This window comes from Amblyomma mixtum, chromosome 3, assembly GCF_055824585.1.
Source record: "Amblyomma mixtum isolate Tamu chromosome 3, ASM5582458v1, whole genome shotgun sequence".
NCBI classification, from domain to species: domain Eukaryota; kingdom Metazoa; phylum Arthropoda; class Arachnida; order Ixodida; family Ixodidae; genus Amblyomma; species Amblyomma mixtum.
Window position 1 is genome coordinate 203,732,358 of NC_143014.1, and position 27,058 is coordinate 203,759,415.

The following is a 27,058-nucleotide window of genomic DNA, read 5'->3' on the forward strand; positions in this document are numbered from 1 at the left end:
ACACAAGAAGCAAGACACGAGGTATAACAGGCAGAAACGCCATTTCATTATGTCCCGAGCACTTAAATTATGCAGACACAAAAGAACAAAAAGCCAGCTTTGTAAAACTAAGTCCTTCAGCTTACTCTTGAGAATGTGTAAAGAGAATGAGGTTTTCAATGAAATTGCATTGTGTTCCAGAATAAAATGGCTGGAAAAGATGGCGTCATTTTTCCATGATTACTGTCAACTTTTGGAAGCCGAAAATTCTTTCTAGTTACAAATGTCGCAGAGTTGCACTCAGTAAACAAGACGGGAATGTTAAGCTGGAAATGCAGCGTGTGACTTAACAGCTTAAAGAACGTAATGCCAAGGTGATACTGAAAAGGTGATACGACTTCTCGTTGCATACGACTTACATGTGCTAGTTAAGTTGAAGGCTAGCTTGCGACACGGTTTCGAACTGACGACATATGCACCAAAATTGTGAGCAACCGTTTGTCGTACAGCGTTCCGGGGGGGGGTGTGGTATACGACTTCTCGTTGAATATAGCTTAAATGTGCTAGTCAAGTTGAAGTCTAGCTTGCGACACGGTTTCGAACTGACGACATATGCACCAAAATTGTGAGCAACCCTTTGTCGCACAGCGTTCCGGGGGGTGTGGTATACGACTTCTCGTTGCATATGACTTACATGTGCTAGTCAAGTTGAAGGCTAGCTTGCGACACGGTTTCGAACTGACGACATATGCACCAAAATTGTGAGCAACCGTTTGTCGTACAGCGTTCCGAGGGGTGTCGTATACGACTTCTCATTGCATATAGCTTACATGTGCTAGTCAAGTTGAAGGCTAGCTTGCGACACGGTTTCGAACTGACGACATATGCCCCAAAATTGTGAGCAACCGTTTGTCGTACAGCGTTCCGGGGGGTGGGGTATACGACTTCTTGTTGCATATGACTTACATGTGCTAGTCAAGTTGAAGGCTAGCTTGCGACACGGTTTCGAACTGACGACATATGCCCCAAAATTGTGAGCAACCGTTTGTCGTGCAGCGTTCCGGGGGGTGTGGTATACGACTTCTCGTTGCATATAGCTTACATGTGCTAGTCAAGTTGAAGGCTAGCTTGCGACACGGTTTCGAACTGACGACATATGCACCAAAATTGTGAGCAACCGTTTGTCGTACAGCGTTCCGCCGGGGGGTGTGGTATACGACTTCTCGTTGCGTATAGCTTAAATGTGCTAGTCAAGTTGAAGGCTAGCTTGCGACACGGTTTCGAACTGACGACATATGCACCAAAATTGTGAGCAACCGTTTGTCGTACAGCGTTCCGGGGGTTGTGGTATACGACTTCTCGTTGCATATGGCTTACATGTGCTAGTCAAGTTGAAGGCTAGCTTGCGACACGGTTTCGAACTGACGACATATGCACTGAATTTGTGAGCAACCGTTTGTCGTACAGCGTTCCGGGGGGTGTGGTATACGACTTCTCATTGCATATGGCTTACATGTGCTAGTCAAGTTGAAGGCTAGCTTGCGACACGGTTTCGAACTGACGACATATGCACCAAAATTGTGAGCAACCGTTTGTCGTACAGCGTTCCGGGGGGTGTGGTATACGACTTCTCGTTGCATATGGCTTACATGTGCTAGTCAAGTTGAAGGCTAGCTTGCGACACGGTTTCGAACTGACGACATATGCACCAAAATTGTGAGCAACCGTTTGTCGTACAGCGTTCCGGGGGGTGTGGTATACGACTTCTCGTTGCATATGGCTTACATGTGCTAGTCAAGTTGAAGGCTAGCTTGCGACACGGTTTCGAACTGACAACATATGCGCCTTCAAGTGTATACCTTCCCAGACTCTTTACGTCTTCCCTTAAGGCACGGTTGAGGTGTGCACTGAGATCTGAGACAGTTACGGCGGCATTTCCTTTCCTAAAAAATTTTCATTTAAAAATTGTTATGCAAATGTTCGTCGTACAGAGTTGTGGGTTGCCGCATACAATTTATCCTTGCATATAGCAGTCACGTTGGGGACTAGCTCCCAAAAGGTACTCGAACCGAATGTGCGAGTGTTTCCATGGGACCTTTGTGGATTCAGCGTTCGGGGAATCAGCGCTCGAAGGCGCGCCTTCTCTTAATTTCTCAGTGCGTGACCAGCGTCGAGGTCGAACGCACACAGTTACACACTAATGTTTTCGCCTTCACAGCACGCGGGCAGTCTTAAGTTCTTTCTGAATTTCTTTTAAGCAAAATACAATGATTAATACCGTCGAAGCTTTAGTGAATTGAAAGAACATAGAACCAACAAAACCACCATTATTGATATCATGACAAATAAATAAATAAATAAGTAAATAAATAAATAAATAAAGTACGCAGTTCCCTGACAGATAATTCTCTGGTTGGTTGCTGTAAGATGGTCTCCCACTGCGGCGTTTTTCAGCAAAAGATGTTTCCTCATGTTGAAATTTTTTCGTCCATCTTGTTACAATGCTTGCACCAACTGGCGACTCTTTGTAGGCATTCTGTCTTTGGTGAACGTCTGATGATGAACAACCATTCACTGCCATAAATTCCATTACAGTTCTCTGGTTCTGTCCTGATTCCATGCTTTCACGTGGAATTTCTTAAATAGAAACGACTGTTTATTAGTTAAAGCTTTATTCACAAACTTAGCTATTTAAATAAATTTCGTGGAAATGTCCATAATGTCCTGGGCAAGCCGGCACTACTTTTGGGACACCCGTTCATATATTAATCTCTCCACATAATATGAAAACATCTTTTTATTGGTCTCGTAACGTTTACTTTCGCCGGTAGGGTGTATGGTGGAGCATGGTATAACGGATGGAAGAACGTTGTTTCCCGTCGTTGCATCCTGCCTGTTGTGTGGAAAAATGCAAGGCTTTATTTGGGAACGAATTCTTCAAGCGCGTGAACGAATAGCCTGTATACTCGCTTCGATAAATCCTTACTTTTCATCTTATGTTTGCGCCTGCATGGTGTGTCACCGAGTGAAGCCCTTTTCGCTTTAGTTGCCAGTTTTAGTACTTAATACTGACCCAAGAAGTGACACCCTCCAATGTGGCCGGCGTAAAACAAAACAAGCAGATAGCCTGATTTCAAAAGGTCAACTCGCACACCCAAGCATCATCGCAATCACAGTTAATACCCATGCACTGTTTCCTCTCTCTCTCTTTTGTAGAAAATGTCCTTAATGGCCACATAAGACTAACTGTGAACGTGAGCATCCTTACAGGAAAAGTCTCATTTTTCTTTCGGATAAATCGGATTGCCCACTGAACGACAAACACAAAATCAAAATTCTGCTTGAGGCCGCACAAGGTAAACCACGCGACACACCATCAGTTGCGGAAACGCATTACGGATCGCGGCAGTCAGCTGACGACGCGTGCCGCCACACGCCACAACGCGACGGCGGACGCTGCGTCAACTCTCCCCTCCTCCCCACCCCCCGCGGTCATTTAGGCGGTGTGCCAAACCGGTCATAATCTTGCCATTCAAGGGCGCCTTTGCGCTGGTACAAGGGCCACGTCTATTGGCGTGAAGCTGCCGATACACTTTTGCTCAATACTTTTGTTTCTCTCTCTCCATCGTGGACGTTAACGAGCCGTCTCGACGTCCAGTATTATAGATTGAGGAAAGCGCGTCTGTCCAATAGACGACCAATGTTTTCCATCATTATAGGATCCATAAGATCCTTCGTCGAAGAGAAGAGTGTACTTCGAGGCACCCTTGCGATGTTGCTTGCGCGTGTTGGGAAGACATCCGCTAAGCATTTTCGCAATCTAAGTGCGCTAAGGACGAAGTTCTCCTGTGCACGTCCAGAGGCGAACGTGGAGAGCATCTAAACGCATTAGCCCTATGGTGGCGACGTCGGAACTTATCCGAGCCACCAGCACAGCTCTCAAAGGTCTCCAGAGTGAGCCCGCGTCCGACTATCTCTTTCATCGGGTCACGCCGTCAGCTTTAGTCAGGATTAGCGGCACGTGTATTAACTCTAAGACCCGGAACTGCGCACTTAGATTTCTTGCTTTTTTCAGGCATCAACTTTTACTGAGGTTATCATGACTGAGAGCTTCTGGCTCTTCTGAGGGGCACCGGAGAATAACTTGGACTCTCTAGAGGATTTTTTTTCCAGCGCTCTGCCGTAAGCAGCGGCGAACAGCGCTAAAATAATGGATCCGACAGTGTTACTAGTCGCCGCCGTGTTCCTTCTGGACCGCACTTGGAACAATGCTCCGTTTGTCTGCGGGGAAGAGACGGCAACGAAGAGCCTCGAATCGGAGTTGACGGATATCAGCGGCATGCTTATGAAAAAACTGATGCCCGTCGCGTCGGAGCTGGCCACGAGCCCCGAGCTGAGCCCCGAATGCGCTGGAAGCCTGTTCAAGGTGCTAAAGGCTACAAGAACGAGAGAGCCGTGGGTGATGAGAAGTGAGTGCACTTCACTCTACTCTGTGTATCTGCCATTCCTTGCTCTTTTGTGGCGTGATGTCCGTCGTGGAAGAGCCTAAGACGAAAGTACTGTCGCTCAGAGTCTGCGGGAAAAAAATCAGAAGTGTTAATTGTTTGGAACGCCAGTTTTCTGCCCGTATAGTACTGTCGCGCCATAGATCTGCTTTCTCACCCTTATGAATTTCGTAACGGTGTAGGGCCTGGTGACATGGCCTTCCTTTGGATGCGTACGCTTGCGCTGTGTGTGTTGCTTCGCAGCTTTTCAGCTTTGCTTTTTGTGTGTTTCACGAAGACGAAGCGTATTCGTAAAACGTTACGCGCGTTCAACTAATACGCTTCGTGGCTTCGACTTTTTTTTTTGTTCTAAAATGTCGTTGAGTTCATTTTGACCGTGCACCCCGCGCCCATTGCTTTTTTATTAACGTGCTTTACAAGGGCAGCCCTGAATGCCCCCTTCCGCCCAGCCGTTTACATCCTGTTTCGCCACTAAGCCGCCAGTAAGAAAACTGCAACCTCTCTTCGTGGTCCAAGTACCACTCTGATCAACGCAGGCGTGTTCCATGTACATGGAGGGACCTTCAGCCCCACGAGTTTAAAAAACATGATGGAATTAAATGTATGACACTTTATTAGTTGGCCGGGATGATTCACAGTTATATTTACTGTATTCTTCGATATTTTGTCATAGTTTAGCAAAATATTTTCGGTTTCACTACGTTTTTCCTCCCTACACTGCTAAAGCACTCAGTAGTACATTTTCTTTCCTTGGCCCCGTACAATACAGAAAGAACATAGTTCTTTTATGCATATATTGCAGATAAGCAGCAAACCGAAGCAATTTATGGAAGTATGTCCTTTCGCTGAAGTACTTTCGCAAGTGAAAGCATACTGCGTACAACGCTCTTAACTGAAAATAAGAAAGTCCTGAAAATCATTTTGAAGTGAAAGACCAGAAAAACGGAGGCAATACATACCTAGCCAACTAAACAAATCCTCTTCTCGACAGAAGCGGCGATAAAGGCTTATTAAATCAACAACGTGATGATTCTTGCGGTCGAAATAAAAAAAAAGAACAGTGGGGAAGGTCAAGCCAGGAGATTGCAAGCACATGTTGAGAATTTCACTGAATGGCAGCCTTTCCTCTATTTTAATACACATCTAGAAATGCAGAGTGAAGGCATATAGTACGAAAAAAAAATAAAGTGGCTGTAAAGCGCAGCGTGGAAGCTACGCGAAATGCACTCTACTCTGTGTCGTATGCTTTGCTACTCATCACCTCCAGGTTTAAATGCATGTCTTTTTCTCTCGACTCGATGCTTTTTTTTTGAAGAGCCATGTCGTAAAGACGAACGCAAACCGCTCTTTCACGCTCAGCACACGCATACAGACTAAGCCCAATGAACTGCCTTTCTTGTCTACACGCAGCGCTATATATGTCCCTCGTTGCAGTGATTCTTGCGAACGGATTGATCCCAAACAACCTCCTCGAGGGCAGTCTCATCAGCCTGGGTGGTTACGAACAGTGTCTCAAGACCAGGGTGTACAACTCCGAGGGAGAGTTGGTGCACAAGGGCCAGTATTGCAGCCTCTTCGTTTATCCACCCTGGTCCCTCCTCGACACTTTCATTAAGAAGTTCCAGGCTGTCGGAGAATTTACGGTAAGCAGCTGAGCTCACCTGAGGGTATAAACTCGAGGTAAAGTTTGTTAAACGCTCTCAGCGTTCCCAGTCACATGAGTATATAGCGCCCGGCGACGCTATAAAGTGCAGGCGCTGAGATCAGCGGTACCAGCGCGCGCTCCGCTGCGACCCCGCAAATCTTCAACAAGTATACCGTTGAAACTCTGAACGGTCTGATCAGTTCGCGACAAAATGGAAGGATTCCTTCGGTGCTTCATGTTTCTAGACACACTGAACGAAAATGGGTGTAAGTTTTGAGGCTATACCGCGTCCCTTTTTAGACTTCAGCCCCAACCAAGCATCACAACTGCTGGGTACCTTCCTTTTGCGGTTACTTAGATGTTAGGCACTCAGGCACTGAATACTGAATGCGCGCTTGTATGCACATAGTTTGGAGGAGTTGGGGAATAATTTATGCGACGATGCCTTCTCACACCACGGAGGTTACATGAAGGGCATGCGTGAACATGTGCGCTGAATGCAAACGCATCGAGAGCGTTTCCGACGGCAACCTTTCATAACTAGTTATTTTGCCGCCATGGTATTTTCTTTTGTTATTTTCCGCGCTGCAAAGCGCAAATTCGTTTTCGCTGTTGAAGCAGCAGCACAGGAGGACCGTTCAACAAACAACTCAAGAAACTGGCTCTAAGAAAGGCATAGCTTTTCGAGAAACGTTCCTTTTCAGCTAGAGCATGCACTGTAACAGAAATTTTTCCACAGCACGTTGTTTCCCTACATATACGCCCCCACAGCGGCATTTCTGGGACAGTTTTGCCTGCCGCTGCGTCAGCCATGCGAGTTGTGAAAGTTGTCGCGAGTGGCACGGCTTGAGTGCAAATCCTGTGAGGATTTGCTTCAGTGCAAATCCTCGCGCGCTTATCGTGCGAGCAATAATTTTGGCACTAGTGAGAAGTTCAGAACAACCGACCGTTGGGCCAGTTGGTGCATGACTAGATGATACAAGGCGCAAAAGTGGACAGGACGAACGACGAATGAACACGGAGAAGTCGCTTACTGCAGTTTATTGCACGAGTTCGCCTTTTATAGCAAAGTGCAAGGAAAAAGCGTTAGGCACACAAACACACGCATGACTCTGTGAGGATAGCTGTGTTGCTATCAATTCACCCGCTCGGCCAAATATACAAGTTCATTTTCTCTCAAATGAACACAGGGGGTACTGACACATACCTAACCTGCTTTTCTGATTAGAAAAGCCTCAACGATTTCTCTGGTGTCCTTTTCTTAGTAAGCATAAAGAAAAGGACGCCAGAGAAATCGTTTTAAGCCAAATCGTTTTAAGTACAAGTTTATTTTCATTATATTGAAGGTCACTACAAGCTGCCACAGTGGCGCAGTGGCAATGGTACTCGGCTACTGACCCGAAAGACACGGGTTCGATCCCGGCCGCGGCGGTTGAATTTCGATCGAGGCGAAATGGTAGAGTCCCGTGTACTGGCGATGTCAGTGCACAAAAACCTCAGGTGGTCCAAATTATCCCGAGCACTCCACTGCAGCGTCCCTCATAGCCTGAGCCACTTTGGGAACTTAAAACCCCAGAAACCAAACCAAAGTCGCCACAAGAAAATTATTGGCTAAACCAGGCTTCGGCTAAGTTAAAACACTCAGTGAGAGCCTTCGAATCCATTTCTCGCTTGACGACGGCATCCCGCTTTTTTCCGCCCATCATTCTGTCCTCTCTTTCGCCTTCTTCTTTCTCTTCTTCTTTTTTCGTGTCTCTCTTTTGGCGCCGGTCCGCTTGAGCGCCAGGCCAAGGATGAACAACTACAACGGGCTTGAGTTACACGAGACTCAGGGTTGCCTCCCAATAGCGGCTCAAGCCGTAAAATTACAAAACGGAGGAGAACCCATAGTCGGAAGCTGTATTTGGACTCCACCAACGCATTGCGGCCACAGAAGGTGTGTACTGCGACTGGAGCTGCCCATCCCTAGTTGGTGGGATGCAGGTGGTCACTAACTAGTGCATTGCATAGACGAGTCGTCAAGCACGAAGCCACAGAGCCCGCACGATGTAGGTAGTGCTTCAGTTGCCTCGATGGGGTAAGCCCCGGCTTAGCTAACAAGGAAAACTATGCTGAAAGCCACCAGAAAAATCTCTTCGACTCCCATCCCCCAAATTATGAGGACTCATAGGGAGGTTCAAGAAATTTTCAAGCTTCGTACACTTCGCAATGAAACATAGACTTAAGGGCGTTTTTCCGCGGCAGATTAAGAGCTGTTTTGACTCTGCGACAGAAGGGTCTTCTTTTTGATTCTGCCACAGAACAGAGTATTCTTGCCAACTTCTCGTGACATTTGCTGATGTTAAACGTTGCGCTGATTGATCGCCTTTCAGGGAAGGTTGTAGCGACAACAGTGTAGTCGCACGGATGACCTCAGCGATAGAGTTTTCACAGCGCAAGGCTGGCATTATCGTTTACAAAGCAGGGGCGAGGTCACATTTGCTTTCTTAGGTATGTCAAAAGGCTTGTCGGGGCATCATAATTGATGTGACTGTGCAAGGCCAGCGCTGTAAGAGATATGTTGCAACTGCCAAGATTTCTATGGAGTACAATTGCGGGTTTCGGGAGACTTGTGCCTGTCGTGGATGAAGATCTAGACTCACAGCTGTTCTTTTATTGGCCTTGAGTCTTTCTGTGTCCAACATTCTGGGCCAAAAATTTTTAATATCGAAAAATTGTAAGATACTGCTATGGAAATATTGAAGACAATGGTCCACTTTTCTGACGTGTAATAAAATCTTTCTTTTAGAATGTTTCCATCGCTCGCATGAAGCAGTTAAGACTGCCATAAAAAACCAATGGGGAAAGCTTTTGACGATAGCAAAAACAGTAATAGCAAAAAAAAATTGAAGACTGCCGTCGGGCAATCTGCGGTTATATTCAATACTATACTGAAATCTTAGATTGCCCGAAAAAAAACTGCGTTCATAATTTGTTTGCCGCTCAAGAATGCTTTTGTCCGGAATTGCTGGGCACTTAAACTTCAATGAGCCAGTAGTAAGGAACGAAGTGCATTTGCCGGACCACAGTGCTACGACAGCTATGCAACCTCAGCACGTGAATAAAAGTGCGTATTGCGAAGGCCACATCCTCGTTATGCAAGTTGAAAAATTTTCGAGAGAACCGGAATGGAAAAACGGCGAAGTAGAGAGGCGAGGAAAAAAAAATGTGTCCAGACAATAAATAAATGCAGGAAGCCCTATGCGGGCTCCGGTAGCAATATTTGATTTAAAAAATCACGAATCGTTTTGAACACCAAAGACCAGCTTCCCCCGAACGCCCTTTGTCGAAAATTTTCTGAATTGTTTCAGCAGAGCTGCGACAGCAAGAAAAAATACCTCTTACCAATTTCAAAATCCCCCACGCGCTCTCGTCGTATTATATGTAGCTCGCTGAAAGCTGCGACTTTCTGTCAGTTCAGGCGGTACTTTTTTTAGACACAGGTCATCATGAAGCACTATATAATTTGCTTTGGCTTGGTTTATTGGGGTTTAACGTCCAAAAACGACTCAGGCTATGAGGGACGCCGTAGTGAAGGGCTCCGGAAATTTCGACCACCAGGGACTCTTAAACGTGCACTGACATCGCACAGTACACGGGCCTCTAGAATTTCGCCTCCATCAAAATTCAGCAGCCGCGGCCGGGATCGAACCCGCGTCCTTCGGGCCAGCAGCCGAGCGCCGTAACCACTGAGCCACCGCGGCGGGGCGCACTGTGTGCCTTTTCAAAATGTTATCTCGTACTACGTGCAGCTAGATCCGCTTGTATTGCTTTCGTCGCCGCTGGTTAAATGTTTGCATGGATGAAGCATTAGCAACCATGGGGCCCAGTCTACCGGCTGCTAGCAAGTGACCACGGCTTGCGACTCGAAAGCGCCCTGTTTGCTGTGTCATATACTGTAGCGTGTGAACAGCTAGCTGGCGCCAGTAGATAACAAACTTTTCTTGTGTGCAATCAAATTTGTGTACTGCGCACCTGAGTGGGTGGCGCCAAATCCCTCCACAACTGTTTACGTTTTTGGTACACAGATTGCCTCGTTGGCACACTATTGTTAATGAGGTGGATACACCAAATATTTCGTTGCGTGTGTTTTGTTTTGAGCGATGCGCAAAATATTAGCATGAACACCTACATAGAATTCGCCTATGCCGGGTAAATAATTGATAACTGATTTTTTTCTGCAATGCACATTCAGTTGCAGTTTGAGCAACCGATCGTTGGTAGTAATGCCACGAGTAGGTTTGAAATGCGTGACCCATGCAGTGATGCTCGATTGGGAGGAATTTTCCTATTTTCAAGGAATTTGAGGAGTAATAAATTTTTCGAAAAAGGAATATTTACGAACTTTTAAGAACCGAAATTTCTTAAACTTTCCCATATTGCTGGATCTTTCAAAACGCTGCAGGAAAGTACCAGAAATAGAGAATTTTTTGTGCCTAATTGAGGGAATGCTTGATTACGGCATGGAACATTACTGCACCCATGCAAAACCTACGATACAATCGCTACTCCGTCGGTTTAATTCGCTGCAGTTCTTGCTCCATTGTAATGCCGTCTCTAGGCGAATTAAAATGATGAAGAAGCGGTTATATAGCAGGTATCCTATGCTCCAAGTGATAGTTATCAGACTGAACCACTAGACACTACCTTCTCCTCGTCTGCGTAGAAAAACATGCCCCCCCTCCCCCTTTTTTATTTTTTTTTTGTTCACTCCTCTTTATAGGGCAGACTGAATCCTCTCGAGGTCACCACAAATTCAAAGATAGGAAAAAAAGCGTTGAGAATTGGATTGTGCACGCTAGACGCCTGCTCCGAGGATGAAGTCAACTTCCTCGCTGCTGGAGGTGAGACTGATATGAATATTTGAAAGCAGGGTACTATATCTTTTTAAACATTAGTAATCTGATATCTATATATAGCTCTTTCCTTCCTTTCACTGAAAAGGCTCATCTTCAGCTTTCTGGGATATGTTGAATGCATTTCTTTAGAGGCCCTGGCTAGAAGTCCCGCGCTTTCCGTAAAGGGAGCTGCTCGTAGAAAAAAATACAAGAAAAGAAACAACTAAAAAGCACGGCCTCCTCTAATCGCCGACGTCCTTTTAAACGTAGTAACCTGACGGAAGGAGTGCTTCCGCCAGTGAGTAAAGGCTTGCTTCTTTTCTATTTCCCCAGACATGCATCGCAGTGGGTTCTTGACAGAACTCATCAGTTTGCTAAGGTACGTCCACACCCGTTAGTGGGCGTCAAAAAACGCGATTTAGCGAGGTGTTTTCTTGTCGCGCGAATTTTTGGTACTTTTACAATCGAGCGCCAAAGTTCCAGATTTTTTAGCTCTAGCTCTCTGAACGTATGCACTCCTTGGCTAGCTTTCTCACTTCGTACGTTTATGCCCTGAAAAACGGAGCATGATATTGATGCCTTATACTATATAGGCCTCCTCTTTTAAAGTTTTGCCTCCGGTAGGAACAAAGTTTCAGCTGCGCACTGAAATGCGGCTGTGCTAGTCACGTGAAGCAGGGATGCAGAAAATTTCTTGTTGCAGGACATTTGCAAGATGTTGCATGAACCATATATTCGTGAAAGAAGAGCGCGCCGGATTAAACATTACGCATCAATTTCCCTGGCTGCATAGCACTGGCCTTTGCGTTCTTTTATAGCGACCTCTCTTACTCCCTAAAAGCCGCTGTGGGCACTGTGGGGCACGTACTGCGAAGTAATGCTCACGTTAATTTCGTTCTTTCCTGCTCCTTGCAGTTTTCAATCAATATGGTGCCAACACAACGGTTACAGGCTGCCGAAATGATGATCCAAAGGAAATTACGAAACTTCAAAAAGCTTCGATGTGAGTACTGAACAAGGCAGGTCTTGAAACAGCGCAGACAAAGAGTCGAAATAGAACAGGTCAGGCGTACTGAGTGCCCTGTGTCGTCACCTCTTTTGCTCATACTCGACAAATTAACTGAGGGGATCAATGGCCTTTGCAGGCCTTCTCGCGTGGTCACAATACGCGCGAAGGCCAGCAGACCACTTGCGGCGTGTTCACTCAGAATAAACTACTCAGCTTCACCGTGGGCTGGCGGGTCTTGAACCATGTATGTATAACATAGCCTCTGTGGGTAACGACATTTCTAATTCATATTCAAACACTTTATAGCTAGCTGTTCTGTTTATTGTAGAATGTTAAGAGTGCAATATTATTCGCCATTTTTAATTCCGTTTCCGGTATATCTTTTTGTTCCTAATCTTCACCTCATCTTTTCTTCTTTCAGAATTTATTTGAGCGTCCTTGGTCTGCTCGTTGTCATCGGCACACTTATTGAATGGATCTTGATGAAGCTTCCGGCGCCTGACAAAGAAGCCAGTTTGTGTTCGTACTCTAATTACGCGTACTCAGCATTGTTAAAAATAAGAGTTGGACTTTTCGGTCTCAACCAGAAAAGGCCGATAAAAGTACGCCGAATTTGGTTTTTGAAATTCTGTTTTAACCGAAAACGGTCGGTATTCCTGGCATCTAAGGTATAAGCGAGCTGACTACTGAGGTCTAGTTACACTCGGTCAAAGTTGAAAATTAAGTGAGTAGGAAAGCCAAGGGCGTGATGAGATGTTTTACTGTTGGATATTCCGAGAAGTTTTGCTATTTCAGACATTTTTCCTGTTGTTTACATTCTTCTGCAGACCGGGAAGCACCACCTCCTCACCGCCTGCTAGCTAAGCACTGTTTGTTCACTATCACCTCCCGCTCTGAGCAATTAGTCAATTAAGTAGGTTTACCAACTGCACTGACATGAAACCGTGCATGGTCTTCATGAAAAGTTTAATGTTCAGGCTACGCCGACGATTGAGCTGGAGTTCCATCGCTGCCATCAACACGCAGACCGCGTGATGCCCCGCCGTCTCGCTCAACGAAGTGCGATAACGCAAAGAAAACTTGTCAACCTAGTTCTTAGAAGCAAATTCCACTTGCGTTTCAGACTTCCAGCTGTGTCATTAAATTTGCGTTTGTTTTTTAATTAGGAAAGAAATTTCTTCTAAAAGCACACCTGCAAGTGCAAAATTACTGGTCAGTTAAATTAAATACTGCCAAACGAACCGTTCATTCTGAAAAAATGCCCAGATAGACCCCAACTGACTTCTGACCACACAGAATTGCCACATTGAATCATTGAAAAAAGTCAGTGATTCATTCGTTGAAAATAATTTTCGCCGAAAAAAAAACTTGCATTCTGAAATAAACATCGAAAAAATTGCGCCGAATTTTCGAAAAATAAAGGCCCAAATGTCCAACCCTTATCTTTATAGCGTATGCAAAAGCTGTTCTACTGCAACATTGGTTATTTCCCAGCCGATCGAAGGCCGAAGCGGTCTTAGAAATATGCTTTTAGGTAATATTTTTAGCGTGCACCGACAATTTGAAGAATTTTTCATCATCCGTAGTGCGTTGCGAGAAACATGGGGCTCACGAAAGAATTGAACATTATGAGGAAATCGCTGTGATCCGATTAGTTTACCTGACGGCTTCGTGATTCTTAGAGGTCACTCCAAGCACGCAGTTATCTAACAATATGTCCTTTCTAATAAAATGATTGGTCGTTTAGTACGTCCTAGCATGGTAGTGACGGCATGATGCAAAATCAAGAGCTATGTACCTTGATCTGTCTAAATTAAAAGGCTAACGATGTTCGCGATTCTTTTGTACATTCACCAAACCAGCCGCTTATTTCCGCAATTGCTATCAGCATGCCGCTAACTAGTGTAACATAAAGCAACGAGACTTTTCTATTTTGCTTTCAAGAAGCAGGACGCCTCAGCCTGTATTTTCGAACTTTCGTCAAGGATGAAACGTTCATATCTGCCTGCTATCCACCCCCGTTTGTCCGCTGTTGCTTGGCGGATGTAAACGCAGTTAAAAGTCGCGGCGCATAAGCAGCTGTCTGGCCATTTCGTTGCCTTAACATGCTTCACCGTCTCTTTCCACGCCCTACCCCTTTGTCCTGCCTGCCAGCAGTACGCGTTTGGGCGCCGCTGAAGCTGTTCATGTTCTTCTCGGCGATCAGCAATACGCAGCGGCTGCTCAAGACCACGGCCCGAGCAGAGAACCAGAACCTGGTTTTCCTGAGCGGGTTCAAGATTTTCCTCATCATGTGGGTCATCTACGCGCACTGCTACGTCTTGATACAACCAGAGTTTGCGCGTAAGCACAGCTGTACTTCTCTGCCACGCCAGTAGTCTAAGCAGGCCCTGATCAGCTCCTACTCTGTTTTAAGCATGACGTGCTTTTAGCTCCCGTTGTCGGCAGTGTGGTGACGTCACGCCGAGACCGAGAGCCAACATCCGGGCACTGAATTCCACTCATCCGGGCACTGAAACGAGAGCATCCGGGCACCGTACGAGATTTAACGAGACTCTCTCAGAGGGCCGGCTTCCGCGCCGTCCCCAAGGATGGCGCTGCGGTCCCACTCTCACGCATGTAAAAGACCGGCCGCTGGGCCTTCAGCTCATGAAGGTTCCCCCTTTGGCAGGCAGATGTATACACGCTCGCGGAGTGTTCGAACGCAGTGCCGATACATTCTTGTCAAGCCTGCGTCTCGTCGTGCCCGGGTACGCTTCTGCATCGTCCTGCATTTCATTGCCGCCACCGTCACAGCTGCTTAAGCCGAGCAATGGAGCCTGATGAAAGGAGAGATAGGAAGCGTCTTGCGGAAAGCGATCGCTTTGCGAGTGATACGCCACCGCAGAAGACTGCTCGCCCCTGCCGACAACGCCATGATTATGCGTCCTCTCCCGAAAGCTACAAGGCCGCCACGGTTCGCGGCTGCCTACCTAACCACACTATTGCAGGCGATCGCTTCGACGCAACAAGAAGAGTGTGGTGTGGTGTGGTGGGTTGCACACTCGACCCATTTCAAGATTTTGACTAGTACCATCTACAACCAATGTGTTATGCCCGTAAACATTTCATGCTTCCTCTACTTTCGGTTACGGGAGAGGCAGAGATTTTTTTCCACACCAGCCACATAAGGCTGACCCGACCCGATCAAGGCCCTCTCCTATCCTTCGTTATTATTCTGCGTCGGCGCCCTAGATCCGCTTCACGGCTGTGGGAGAGAGCACTGTCTTGGTGGCGCCCTACGACGGAACGCGGATGAACTGAAGCAGCCGCAAGCGGCCGCATCATGTGCCACATGCAGCTTCAGAGATCGGTACCACCAGCCGATTTTAGAGTCACTACATCTGGCTGGCGCCTCGTCGCGGTAGCTAACTGAATTCAGCCGTTTGAAAGGTGAACATTTCGCGCGAAGTGAGCGATGCTGCTGGAATTGAAAAAAAAAAGTGGCAGGGTTTTAACGTAGCTAAACAGAGTAGATGTGCGAAAGCCTGTGTTTAGCCTCGTCGGATCATGGTTTTGCTTTGCTGTGTCGCCGGCACGTCTGGCGACGATATTAATTGGATAGTAGCATTAGTTCAAAATGACCGCAATGTGCAATGCACATCGCGAGATTCCTGGTATTAGTTCGATAGTAGTATTAGTTGAAGAAGACGATGATGTGCAATGCACAGCTAGAGTGTGTGTTGCAGTTTAAGACGAGGCGTGACTGGCTGTGGCGACAGCATAATGCTCTTGTGCAGTGGCCAGTGAAGCTGATCTGTTCGTGCTGTCGCGGGTTTGAATCCCTGTCGCGGCAGTGTTTGTTTATGGTTTGGCCAAGGTCACCCTCAAGGTCAAGCTTTACACAAACCCGGTGAGCCGGTTAGACTTCAAAAGTTGTGCTTTCGCACTGTAAGTAAAGGAGGCGCTGTCCTGATCAATCTTCTCCCCTGGTTATTAAACGTAGCGCCATGGAAAGTTTTTAAGCGTAAGCAATAACCATTCCGGTCGACGGTTTTAGTGGAGAGGAAATGAATGACTTAGAGTGAATAAAACTAACTGAACAGGAAATAATATGCTACTACTGATATTTTTTGATAAATATCACTGACTGATAATGTGCAGTTTTTTATGTAACCTAGCCAGCAGCCGGAAATAGCCTTGTCCTTACTTTTTGGAGATGCCGTGTATGACGTGATAGCAGTGGAGCTCACGTCGAGGCAGTACATTCATGACTTCCTATAAACTCTGGAAAGTGGCTGATCCTCGCAGAAATTTATTTAGCTGATTCAAATCTTGGGTGACACCTTGAGAACGCTTTTTATCCATGACTTGAGTTGGTGTATTCCTTTGTCTTATTGTAAATACCAGGTATGATAAGAAAAAAAAATGCTTTTTTAGGGCCATAATTTAACCAATAGGAAAGAAAACAAAAGCGGCTTGGAGAAAAACACCCAAGAGAGGACTAGACGTTCCGCTCAAAGTTACCAAGAATATCGTCATAAGCTGCATAAGCCACTGTGCTGACTTCCGTAGTACTGTTTCCCTCTGTGGCATACATAGCGCTAAAAAGGTTCCGCACCCAAAAAGGTACCTTTCCTCGGAGAACAAAAACTGAAGTTATACAGTGGATGAGGCACACATCGCTTGCATTAGCACGAGTCTGAAGAGCTTGACTAGTCTATTTAATGAAAAGAAAACGCTTCGGCCTATTTCAGTGAGCATTTTCGGCATTTTCAGCGAGCGCTACATCAGAAAGGATTCTCTATGTGCGCTGACCGCAAATCGTGCCTGGTAACAACCTGTTTCAGCTGATAGCGCAACATATGCAAAAATTCGTATTGCAAGGGAGGATGCCCCTTTGCAACTTCTCTATAATTGAGAATAGACATCAATGTCAAAGTTAATTTTCCATTTGCACCATCCCGCGTGTGCACACTCTGTAAACGCTTCTAATGTACGTCAATTCTATTTGCAGGAAGCCCGTTTGTGTTCGTCGACCTTTCAGGGAAGGTCCTCTTTCAGCTTATGCTCAATGGCCTTCTCAGCGTATCAACATTCCTATATTTAAGGTAGGCGTGGAATAAGAACACAGTTGCATCGCCAGATTTGTTTTATTGATCAATACTGAGCTCTGACCACTTTTTTTTTTTTGCTTCTTCTGTTCCAGCGGGTTTGTTATGTCATACCTCTTGATGCAGTCACGCGCCATACTTCGCAAGCAAAACCCAATTGCCGTTTACCTCATTGCTGCTATACGGCGATACTTCCGGTAAGGCCGAACTCGACACTTGAATTAGAACAGAAAAATACATTTTTTGCTTTTGATTGAAAAGGTAATTGGTTGAGACGCTGGTCAAAGGACGTGAAAGGTGAAAAAAGAAAAACTGCCCAGAAGGGCAGTGTCGGGTTATAGACTGCTGGCCCCTAGCGGCAGTGGGCGCACTGTCTTTAACTACAAACAATGGAGACGCCAAGCCCAATGTCTTGTCATCCTATGGCAGCTGAAGAGGAAAGCATTTCCAAACGTTCAAAAGTTTTCCAATAGCTGACTGTAGACATGAACTAAGAACGAAAACCACGCAAAGGACGATACACAGGGAAGAAGTAGACAGGACGAGCGCGGTCCTGTCTACTTCTTCCCTGTGTATCGTCCTTTGCGTGGTTTTCGTTCTTAGTTCATGGATTACCAACTAGCCCCCCATCGTACACTCCTTCAGCTGACTGTAGACTCGTTCAAGAATGAGCTAATCGCTGCCTCTTCCACTAACACTAATTTCGGTGGCAAATTCATCAGCCGTAGTGCGGAAGGGCGCTTCCCGGTTTCGTTTTTGCCATTTGAATTGTAGTGGTCATTAGATAAACATTTTCCTTTGGCGCCAATTATTGCAAAGAACGCCACGTGGAGGTCTTTCACAAATCGCTGTTCAATTGGCCGTGCTGTTTTAATGCCATTGAAAGGAGTTAACAGATTCCTATTCTTTCTTGACAGGAACATTATCAGGTGCCACTCAAGAATTTCTAAAGACTGCTTGTCACACAAAAAAAAATGCAGCTTTCGAGGGCTCAGAACTCTTCTTGTTTTTGGAGTGAAGGCGCAACCACTTAGCTCCCGTACAGACGCGAAGGCTCACACCTCTTACCTCTTATTATGACACCGAAGTAATGGCTGCGTTAATACAGGTACCAAGAAAATGCAATCAGAATAGAGCGATGTTTCCATTGCGTCATTTTAAAATTAGGTTTCATAGCCCCGTAGAGGACGTTACTGACCAAATCTTCTTACTGTTGCGTCCAGGGACTCCGCAGATGTATGAGCAAATAAATTTGCCTGTGCAGAACAATACTTATTTGAACATTTTTTTGTACTGTGAAATTTGCTTCAATAAACAACGGGATAGGGAGAGAACAAACATATTACAGTAACAATATTTCTGTAGTAAATATAGTTTGTTAATCGGATTGCGCGCGGCTTGGCTTGCTTCAAAGTAACACGAAATAACACCCTCAGACATGTCTCTGCCATCATTTCTTTTCGGTAGTAGGCGTCACGGATGAGGAAAGTTTTATAATCAGATTAGTATTCCTTTGTTCTTATAACGCAGTGAAGATACGTCTGAAACGAATACAGATTGCTCTATAATTTCATGGCAATAAGAGTGAAGGGCTTGCCTCTGCTCTAGATAAGCTGTAAGGAGGCAGATTTCGAGCTTGTGGTAGCAAAACGCATAACTTAATTGTGAGGCTGCAACTAAATAGCTTTGTTGGGAAGACCACGTTCGTTTTTATAAACAGCGCCACAACGGCGAGAAATATCTCCTTGGGATGTTCTGAGCCCGCTTGCTCTTATGCATGCATTTGCTGCGTAGGAACTGAATAGGCGGCCATATTTTATAACGATTATTATGACAAGTACCACTTTTCCCACTACGATGAGTCGATCGTTGTTCGCAAGCGTCCCTCTCAAACGGGGTAGTGACGTGTGCCACCAGACTCCATATTATTTGCTGCATTTTTTTGCCATTTATTTAATATAACTGGCCCAAACTTAGCCTTCTTAAGGCGTAACCTAATCTAATAACCTTTAACCTGTTTCCACTTACTGAACATTTCGAACACTAAACATCTATCCTTAAGGCTTTGCTCTCCTTCTAAGCCACAAATCCTTGAACCTGATTTTCTAGACGTCCACCGCCGATGCATTAACATTGTTTCCATTATCCCTTAATTCTAGGGCACCGAGGTTACTTATTGTGAGTGCATCGACATCTCTAAGAGGCTGTCGCAATCAAGCTAAATATTCTCAATTAGTTCTTCAGATTTATCACACATTGAAGATGATGATCATCTCAGGTATATTTCTTTTTGTAGCTGCGTGTTCTAAGACATCCTGATCTCTCTTCAAACAGTAGAGCGTTGCCTCTTGATTTATCATAGCGTGATTCTTTGCTGACTTCCCTTTTCCTCCTTCTAAACAAGTCTAGAGTCCACTTCTTCTTCATCGAAGTGATCAATTTCACTACCTCTCCCTTTTTTTGACCCTGCGTTTAGAGCTCTTCATTTCTCCGTTCTTGTTTTCTGCATTGTTACCAATTAGATTTGGAGTCCATTTCTTCCACTCTCAGTCAACGCCCATTCTGTACAAGTGCTTAAATGCCTTAGATGCCCATCGGTGTCTATTCTTTTTTTTACAGTCGTTCTTCGCACAATATTTTACTCTCTGCTTCCCGCGCTTCACAAAATATTAATCATATGTACCTCTTATCCTGCCTTATTCGTGGGTCTGCCGTGAGCGCCTAATGTTAATCTCCAACAGCTCTCTAGTTTATTTCTAGCCCTAGTTAAACTTTCTGACCATAGGCAGACTACCGCATTTACAAAAGCAATTCCTAGCCTGCACCATTATTCATTTCCAAATACCTCTCAGTGCACCACATTTGTAGTACCCCGAAAATGTTATATATGCTTCATTATCTCCGCGGTCTCTGCCCTTTCGCCATTGCAGTCTATTCGTGATTTTTCGTGTATACCTTGACTTGACTCCGTTTACCCATACACAGAGATATTCGTATTCTTGGACTCTCGGTACTTGACCGCCTTGTACTGTGAGCCCTTTATTAGGAGCATTGTTGACTTTTATCAGGCCTGAATGATTTCGGCTAAACGTGAAGCCCGGAGCTCTCCCTTCGTCTTCACAAATATTGCTTGTATACCTTCACAGCTTCAGAATATCATCTGTATATACTTCGTCCTGGGAACAGTTCTACCTAGTTTATGCACAAAATATCCTGTTACTTTCTTGTGGCCTTCTTTCCGTATTTACCATGTAAATCACGAGCAGCAACTACGAGAGCGTACAGGACAAAGCTTTGGACAGAATCAATCACCTTCTACAACTCAAAACTAAGTGCCCCCATTTTGACGTAAATCTCCATCTGGATAGCATTTTTTTTCTTAGCAGACGGTTAAAGTTTGCGCTCGTTAACGAAAATAATTATTAACTGGCAACTTTCGCATCGAGCTTACCATAAGGCTCCGGTTTGATTCCCCTTCTTTTCCCAGTTTATATTTTTATGGACAAGAATATGACGAAGCGGGCAGTGGCGTGGTACGAAGCGTTCGTGATGCACCTTAATGTCATTAAATTATTTGTCACCGCATCACGTCGCTCTGTAAGATGGGCTTTGCACCATGTTACAATATCAAAGACATCTCTAACCGTGTTAATTCCTCTATTCACTTATTTGCGGACCACTGTGTCTTTAATCGCATGATAGCTAATCCTACCAATGCTCCTGCACTACAAACGGACCTTAACAGTGCAGATAAATGGCACACTGAAACCTCGTGGATGCAGTGCTGTCTGGGCAGCACCACTGCATACCAGTAGTTGCTGGTACCTGCGGTAGATATCAGCAGTAATATCTGACTAATAGTATCTTGAAAAGCACCTCAGAGCTCTCCACGACATTCACTTGCAAAGTGGAAAAAAACAAAACAAACCATGCATGATTTGCTTAGCCTGCTCATCGTAAAGTATGGCTAAATGAGCAATTTTCGACAATAGAAACCAAAGTTTCCTGGCCTTGGAGGTGAGCCTTATCGGCAAATTCGGCTGAGACCACTGGGGTCCCAATGCACCCCAGTGCGCTCACAGCGCGACCCAGTGTAACTTTAGGACCATTAAGTGCGATTTAAACGCTGCCCAGTGCCAACCACCCACGTGGCAGTGAAATCGCGTCACGATTGGTGCGACCGAGGAACTTCCAACGTGACCCAGTGAGCTCTCATAGCAACAGCGGCCGTTTAAGCACATACCAGCGAAAACCAACCAGCTCTAGTACGCTGAGTAAACTCAGAAATCTAAACACACTGGAATAACGTTGCAATATACTGTAAGACACTTCTTTTTTTTTATACAGGTGGAAAGAAGGCAGAGAATGAATCAGAAAAGAATGCGCGCTGAATACCAGGCCAGGTGTCCAATCACCAGTACTGGGGTTGTACCACGTAGAAGGCTCAGGACATAATCTCAATTACTGCGCGGGCTCAAACTTTTGAGAACAGCCCTTCTTCAGCACTTCGAAGTGCATTGTATCTTCCTGTGTAAAACTTCTGTTTTAACGCGATAGTGTTACGGAGCTCGTGTCGCAAAAAATTTGGCGTCGTCGTTGGCGCCGTCGGCACCTGCGTCGTTGACCGTGAGCAAAAATTCTATGAAAAAAATCCCCAGAGCAGCAACCTAGGAGGAAGGTGGGACATCTAGGTCACGTATTGTGGCGTCATCACAACCTGAACATGGGATTGTGCGGAAAATGCGCACCGTGGCAGGTGGCAGTTAAATTAGTGAGGGGTCGCGAAAGGTTGCTCCGGAAGAACAACCTGAATCGCACAAGCCCCACCGGTGGCAACACTGGCCATCGCAGGACAGTTGCGCATCGCTTAATCGCTGCACCACAGCACCAGGAGTGGTGTGAGGATTCCCAGGTATTGATGATGGTTAAGTACAGAATGACCAATTCCGCATGTATGGGCAATAACCCATTAAAGCTATCGCGTCATACCCTTAGGCAGAGCTTAAGTGTGTCATCCAATTTTATTGTGTTCACTCTCACCTTCAGAAAGAAAAAGCCTCGGGTAACTGGAATTCCTTGAAATATATCTCACGGCGTTTGCTGCAAGAACAATGACATGGTTGTAAGTAGCACAAGCCGTCCATTGCCGCGGGAATAATTGATATCTGCCGCATATCATCACGCGAAGAATGAAAATGTTTGTACACTAGAGCACAGGTAGATCAACACAAATTAACAGATTATTAACCGCTGAAGGGTCCAGGGTTTTGTTTGCTGGCAGGTGAACGGTTAGTTCCCTCACGCTAAAGGCTCAAAATTATTTGCGCAAGATGGAGGGCAAGTGTGCATGCTGCAAAGACAAAACACACGAAACTTTTGTCTATTTCTCCCAACTTCTTGCGATTGTTTTAACCATTGTTTCGCCGCTCATACCGCATTTCTCCATGCAGGTTGATACTGCCCATCGTATCGGTGGTGATGGCGTGCTTCCTGCTGCCGTACTTCGCTGACGGACCCGCTAACCACGAACTCTTGCAGCAACAAGTGAACGGCTGCATCGAACGATGGTGGGCTGTGCTGTTTAGCTTCAATAACTTCTACCCCCTCGACAAGATGGTGAGGACCCTACCCTGTTCAGCGTTACTGTGCGTACAATGATATGTGATCGATTTCAGGCACTTAGGGTGGGCCGGGCAGAATTCACTATGCTGTTTACGCACAGGAATGGTCCCGGAAAGGCTAACGTACTGATTTGCCCCAGGACAAATAAGATGACAGAAAAAGTACGAGCCAATAAAGCCTGCGACTTACGGTTTCGACTTGACATACTAATCACACTTTGACCCGTTCGCTGTAACTTTGAGACATGTGAGGGAGAGGCCATTCACAATATTATCATATATCCTGAGGCCTTTTTATTAAAAAGGTAAGTTACTTTAGGCTGCGCTCTACCACATCTTTTCCATCGCTACATTTAGCTTTGCAGCTCGTTCCCAGAAGTTTATGAGTCGATTTCTAGCTTAATAGTTAAACGCAACTTCCAAATTTCTGCATACGTTTCTTGTGACAAAATTTTTTAAGGCACAATATTTAGCATTTTTGACAATGACGCCATCCTTGGGAGATTTCATTCCATTCGGAGTCAAAGCTGAAGCCTTCTGGCGGCATACACAAGCTAGAATAAATAGCTTCTCGGGGCGCGTACCACTTCGAGCTCCTTCCAGCCCCTGTGTTTAATGGTGCGAAGTCGTCTTCTGTGGATAACTAGTGTCTTTTGATTTGTCGCGTAAAAAAATATAAACACTTGCAAAAACATGGTACTGTGCCAATGTTTCGTACTGCAATAATGGTGCGCTCTGAAAATAAAGTATTTTCTCCTTCCTTCTCCAAAACACAGCAGCGACCACTCCCCTCAAAAAAAGTTAGCCAGGAAGTACCGAATGTGTACTCACTGTAAAATAATAAAAAAAACAGTTGGCTTATAATGTCGGCACGATATCAACTTCCGCCTTCAATTGAAAGGCAAATAAGACATTTGAAACGCGAAAAACGTTAAGAAAAGTTCTTTGTTGATAGACACTGAACACTATTTCACAACTGATTTTTCAGTTCATCTCCAACATTCTTCGACAAAAAGTTTGAGTATTGGAACAGAGTATGGTACAGAAATATTGAAGCTAGTGGTCCAGTCTTCCGATGTGTAGCACAACCTTTCTTTTAATCTTTTTCCATCGCTCGCATCAAGCAGTTCAGTCTTTCCTAGAAAATCAAGAGGGAGCGCTTTCAACGACAGAAAAAACATTAATAGCATAAAAATGCAAGCCCGGCGACGGGAGATCTGCGGGTATATTTCGTGTTTTAGTGAAATCTTACAATACATATAAAAAATGCGCTCATAAACTCTTTCCTGCTAAAAAAGGCATTTGTCCAGAACAGTTGGGTATGTGAAGGCGCGATGACCAATCTTCAGAAGTGTTGAACTCTCCATGCATCATTTAACCCAGCAGTTAATACTTATCCGCTTTTATCTCGCATTTCAGTTGTTCTTTTTGAGTTTCCTTTGACGCAGATCGTACAGTTAGCCCAGTTTTTATCCAGGCATCTCTAGTGTGGGAAGTTTACACCAGGATATAACTTTTATGATTGCTGGGCAGTCAACACATTGTTTTATCAAGAAATTTGGCGTTCTAGTATATTCTGTAGCTAGCTCTCTACAGTTGCTCTTCCTATGTCTACATTGTCAGTAGGATGGTGGTAATATTTAAACTTTGTGGCCGTAATGACGCTAGTAATATGCTTTCCTAGCTGTTATTTCGTAGTGACCGGGGAGAATGAAAACAATGCCGAGAGCAAAAGTCGTGCATCATTCGAATGCATACAGAAAACGATTAATTGTTTCCTTTCACTCTATTATAGTGCAATTCTGTCCTGTCGGTATGTATCTTATTTTATTGTAGGGTTTCTTTCACATGTTGTTTTCTCCTCATTTTACAGTGCATGATCCACTTGTGGTACGTGAGCACGGATGTTCAGATATTTCTTATCATAGCGTTCCCGCTCACCATCCTTTTTGTGAGGTAAGAACTAATGCTACTTACACAAGCGCTTGGCACGTTCTTTTGTTGATCAATTTTAAGGTAAGATTTTAAAATTAAAGGAGCAGCTCTAGGTGACACGGTTGCCTGGTTATAACGTAAGTGTGATGTTTAGCGATGCAGTGCTTATTTTCGTCCAGCTCGTTAATTACATCTTAAATGAATTTTGCACTAAGACCTCAAATTGCAAAATATATTTCTATCGAGCCCCTGGCCACTGATTTTGGTGTGCTTCATGTTCCACTTTCGTGGCATAGGTTTCAAAATTTTGATTCCCTTTTATCTGAGGAGTAGTGCTCCGGACATGTACTCACGCACTTGCCTTAAATATGAAATTTTAGGCCAATAATCCTGACGCAATCCCGTATATTCGATTTATTTCACTATATTTGGAACTAAGTGAGGTATAACGACTTGTGGCAACGACGACAAGCCAGCGCCGGTGATTCGACCGCTTCCACATGCATGTGTTTCTTAATTTCTCAAAGCAGATTCCCAGCACTGAAACTAGCAGAACCTTATATGTTTTCAACGCTGTGTACTCATCGCACCAGACTGTATTTCTTAGGGTTTGATGCTACGATATTCTAGACTGTCAACCACTTTACACCTTTAAGGGGAGATTGTAGTGTCGAGGACTCATATCCGTACACCCGCCTTGCAGGGGAATTATCGACATGTAAACACCTGCTCAATAAGCGGTTTAAAAAAATAACGTCCATTCAGAAAATGGTGTTCAAATGAATGAGCACCCTTATGAAAGAGTGCAGCAATAATCATTTCACGACTTTGCTTGGATGTGTGCATTCTGATGCGTCATTACATATACCCAGATCAACTCTTCCTGCACCTTTCACGAAACGCGCCCCACCTCGCAATACTTAGCAGAAGATGACACACGAACCCACAAAAAATGTGATGTTACGTAATTTCAGCACAGAAATGTTCCAAGGACATTGGGAGCGGCGGGAACCACTTGTCTCGACGTATGAAGAATATGAAGACCGCACTTTGTGCAAACATGGCTGTAATGCACCAGACGCTCCTTGATCTTTATGCTTGCACATTCGCCTAGCATATGACGACTATATATCCAGCCTCGCAATTAGAGCTAGTGGCACTCAGAATTTGTGCAAAGGTGTTTTTTTTTGCAAAAAACATCTGAAAGCAAAATTATTGATGAGAAAATACGTGAATAACAAATACGCGCCCCGCAACAACATCAAAGCTCAATTTTATTACTGCAGAACACAGAGAATATTTCTGCTTGCAGATGCCTTGAGAGTGATTGTCAGTATCTGAAAACAGTGAAGCAACTATGTACTACACGCGTCATAGCGAGGCGTCATACTCTCTTGCTCACTCTGTCTGAAATGAAACCCAAATAGGAGGAGACTCAGCATTAATGGTATCTTCGCAGGTACTATAACAGTTTCCAGTATTGCGCACATGGCCTGCGAATTAGTGGTTTATACGCGGACATCTCATTGCGAATTTGCGCAAATAGAGCCCCGTTCTGCCTCTTGCCCCATGCTAGAATCACCAGGTTTTGCTTTATTCAGCTTTACAGAACTATATGCATCGAAATCCTGTGGAAAATAGGTATTCTGTGACTGATTCTGGCTCTATGCTCTAACCATTTGCCCAATCGGGGATAAAAGTGTATGGGCGGCGTGCTCCGTAATCGAAGCCGATAGCTCTATTATTAGCGGCCGGCTACTTGCGAAGCTGAAAGTCAAATTCATATTTTCCCCTCCACAATTGTGGTCTTCGGTCGGCTGCTAGAAATAGAGCCGTGGGCTTCGTTTACGGAGCACACGATTCAGACACTTTTGTCCCCGACTGTTCAAGGCCGCTTAATAGAGAACTTTTATGGATACTGAGTCGGGTATGTGACATTTTGACCGGTTTGATGCCTCATCTAAACTTCAAACAAGCTGCCTTTTTTTTTATGCAGGCACCGAACCCTGGCATTGCTGATGTCAGGTGTCATTTCTCTTGCGTTCTGCATATTGGTCTCGCTGCAAACTCATTTCTGGCACTTGCTTTACTCAGGAACGACAGCCTCCAATGATGTCGTGTAAGTACACTTGCACGGTTAGTCCTTTTTTTTCTAACGATTTTAGGCGGCTTCATTACGCCTTTTTGGCTTACTTTTGAAAGAAAAAGGGGAAAGACACGTTCCTCAGAGGACATCATTGACCGCACTGAAGGCCCTGCTCTTTACCAGCAGCATGAGAAAGACCGACTACTGGTGTGGAAGCTTCCAACTAGAGGAGCTTTTAAATACAGAACTCATTTCGAGGCGCAAAATCTTCAACCTCTGCTTTTCCAGATGAAACGCACCGTAACAAG

The 27,058-nt window shown here is 45.0% G+C and overlaps 1 protein-coding gene across 3 annotated transcripts in view; it reads left to right on the forward strand.

Annotated features, from left to right (window-relative positions):
- The first annotated feature begins 3,654 nt into the window (after positions 1-3,654).
- Positions 3,655-27,058, forward strand: part of LOC149353349 (nose resistant to fluoxetine protein 6-like) — a 30,189-nt gene continuing 6,785 nt past the window's right edge. The window contains exons 1-11 of one of the 3 annotated variants that reach the window (XM_089582495.1): positions 3,655-4,448; positions 5,919-6,127; positions 10,892-11,012; positions 11,922-12,009; positions 12,437-12,534; positions 14,170-14,358; positions 17,012-17,105; positions 17,204-17,305; positions 22,559-22,724; positions 24,603-24,685; positions 26,661-26,783. In XM_089582495.1, the coding sequence (XP_089438621.1) occupies positions 4,190-4,448; positions 5,919-6,127; positions 10,892-11,012; positions 11,922-12,009; positions 12,437-12,534; positions 14,170-14,358; positions 17,012-17,105; positions 17,204-17,305; positions 22,559-22,724; positions 24,603-24,685; positions 26,661-26,783 (1,532 nt within the window). In that variant the 5' untranslated portion in view covers positions 3,655-4,189. The remainder of the gene's footprint in view (positions 4,449-5,918; positions 6,128-10,891; positions 11,013-11,921; positions 12,010-12,436; positions 12,535-14,169; positions 14,359-17,011; positions 17,106-17,203; positions 17,306-22,558; positions 22,725-24,602; positions 24,686-26,660; positions 26,784-27,058) is intronic. The other 2 variants (XM_089582496.1, XM_089582497.1) reach the window with 2 other exon arrangements.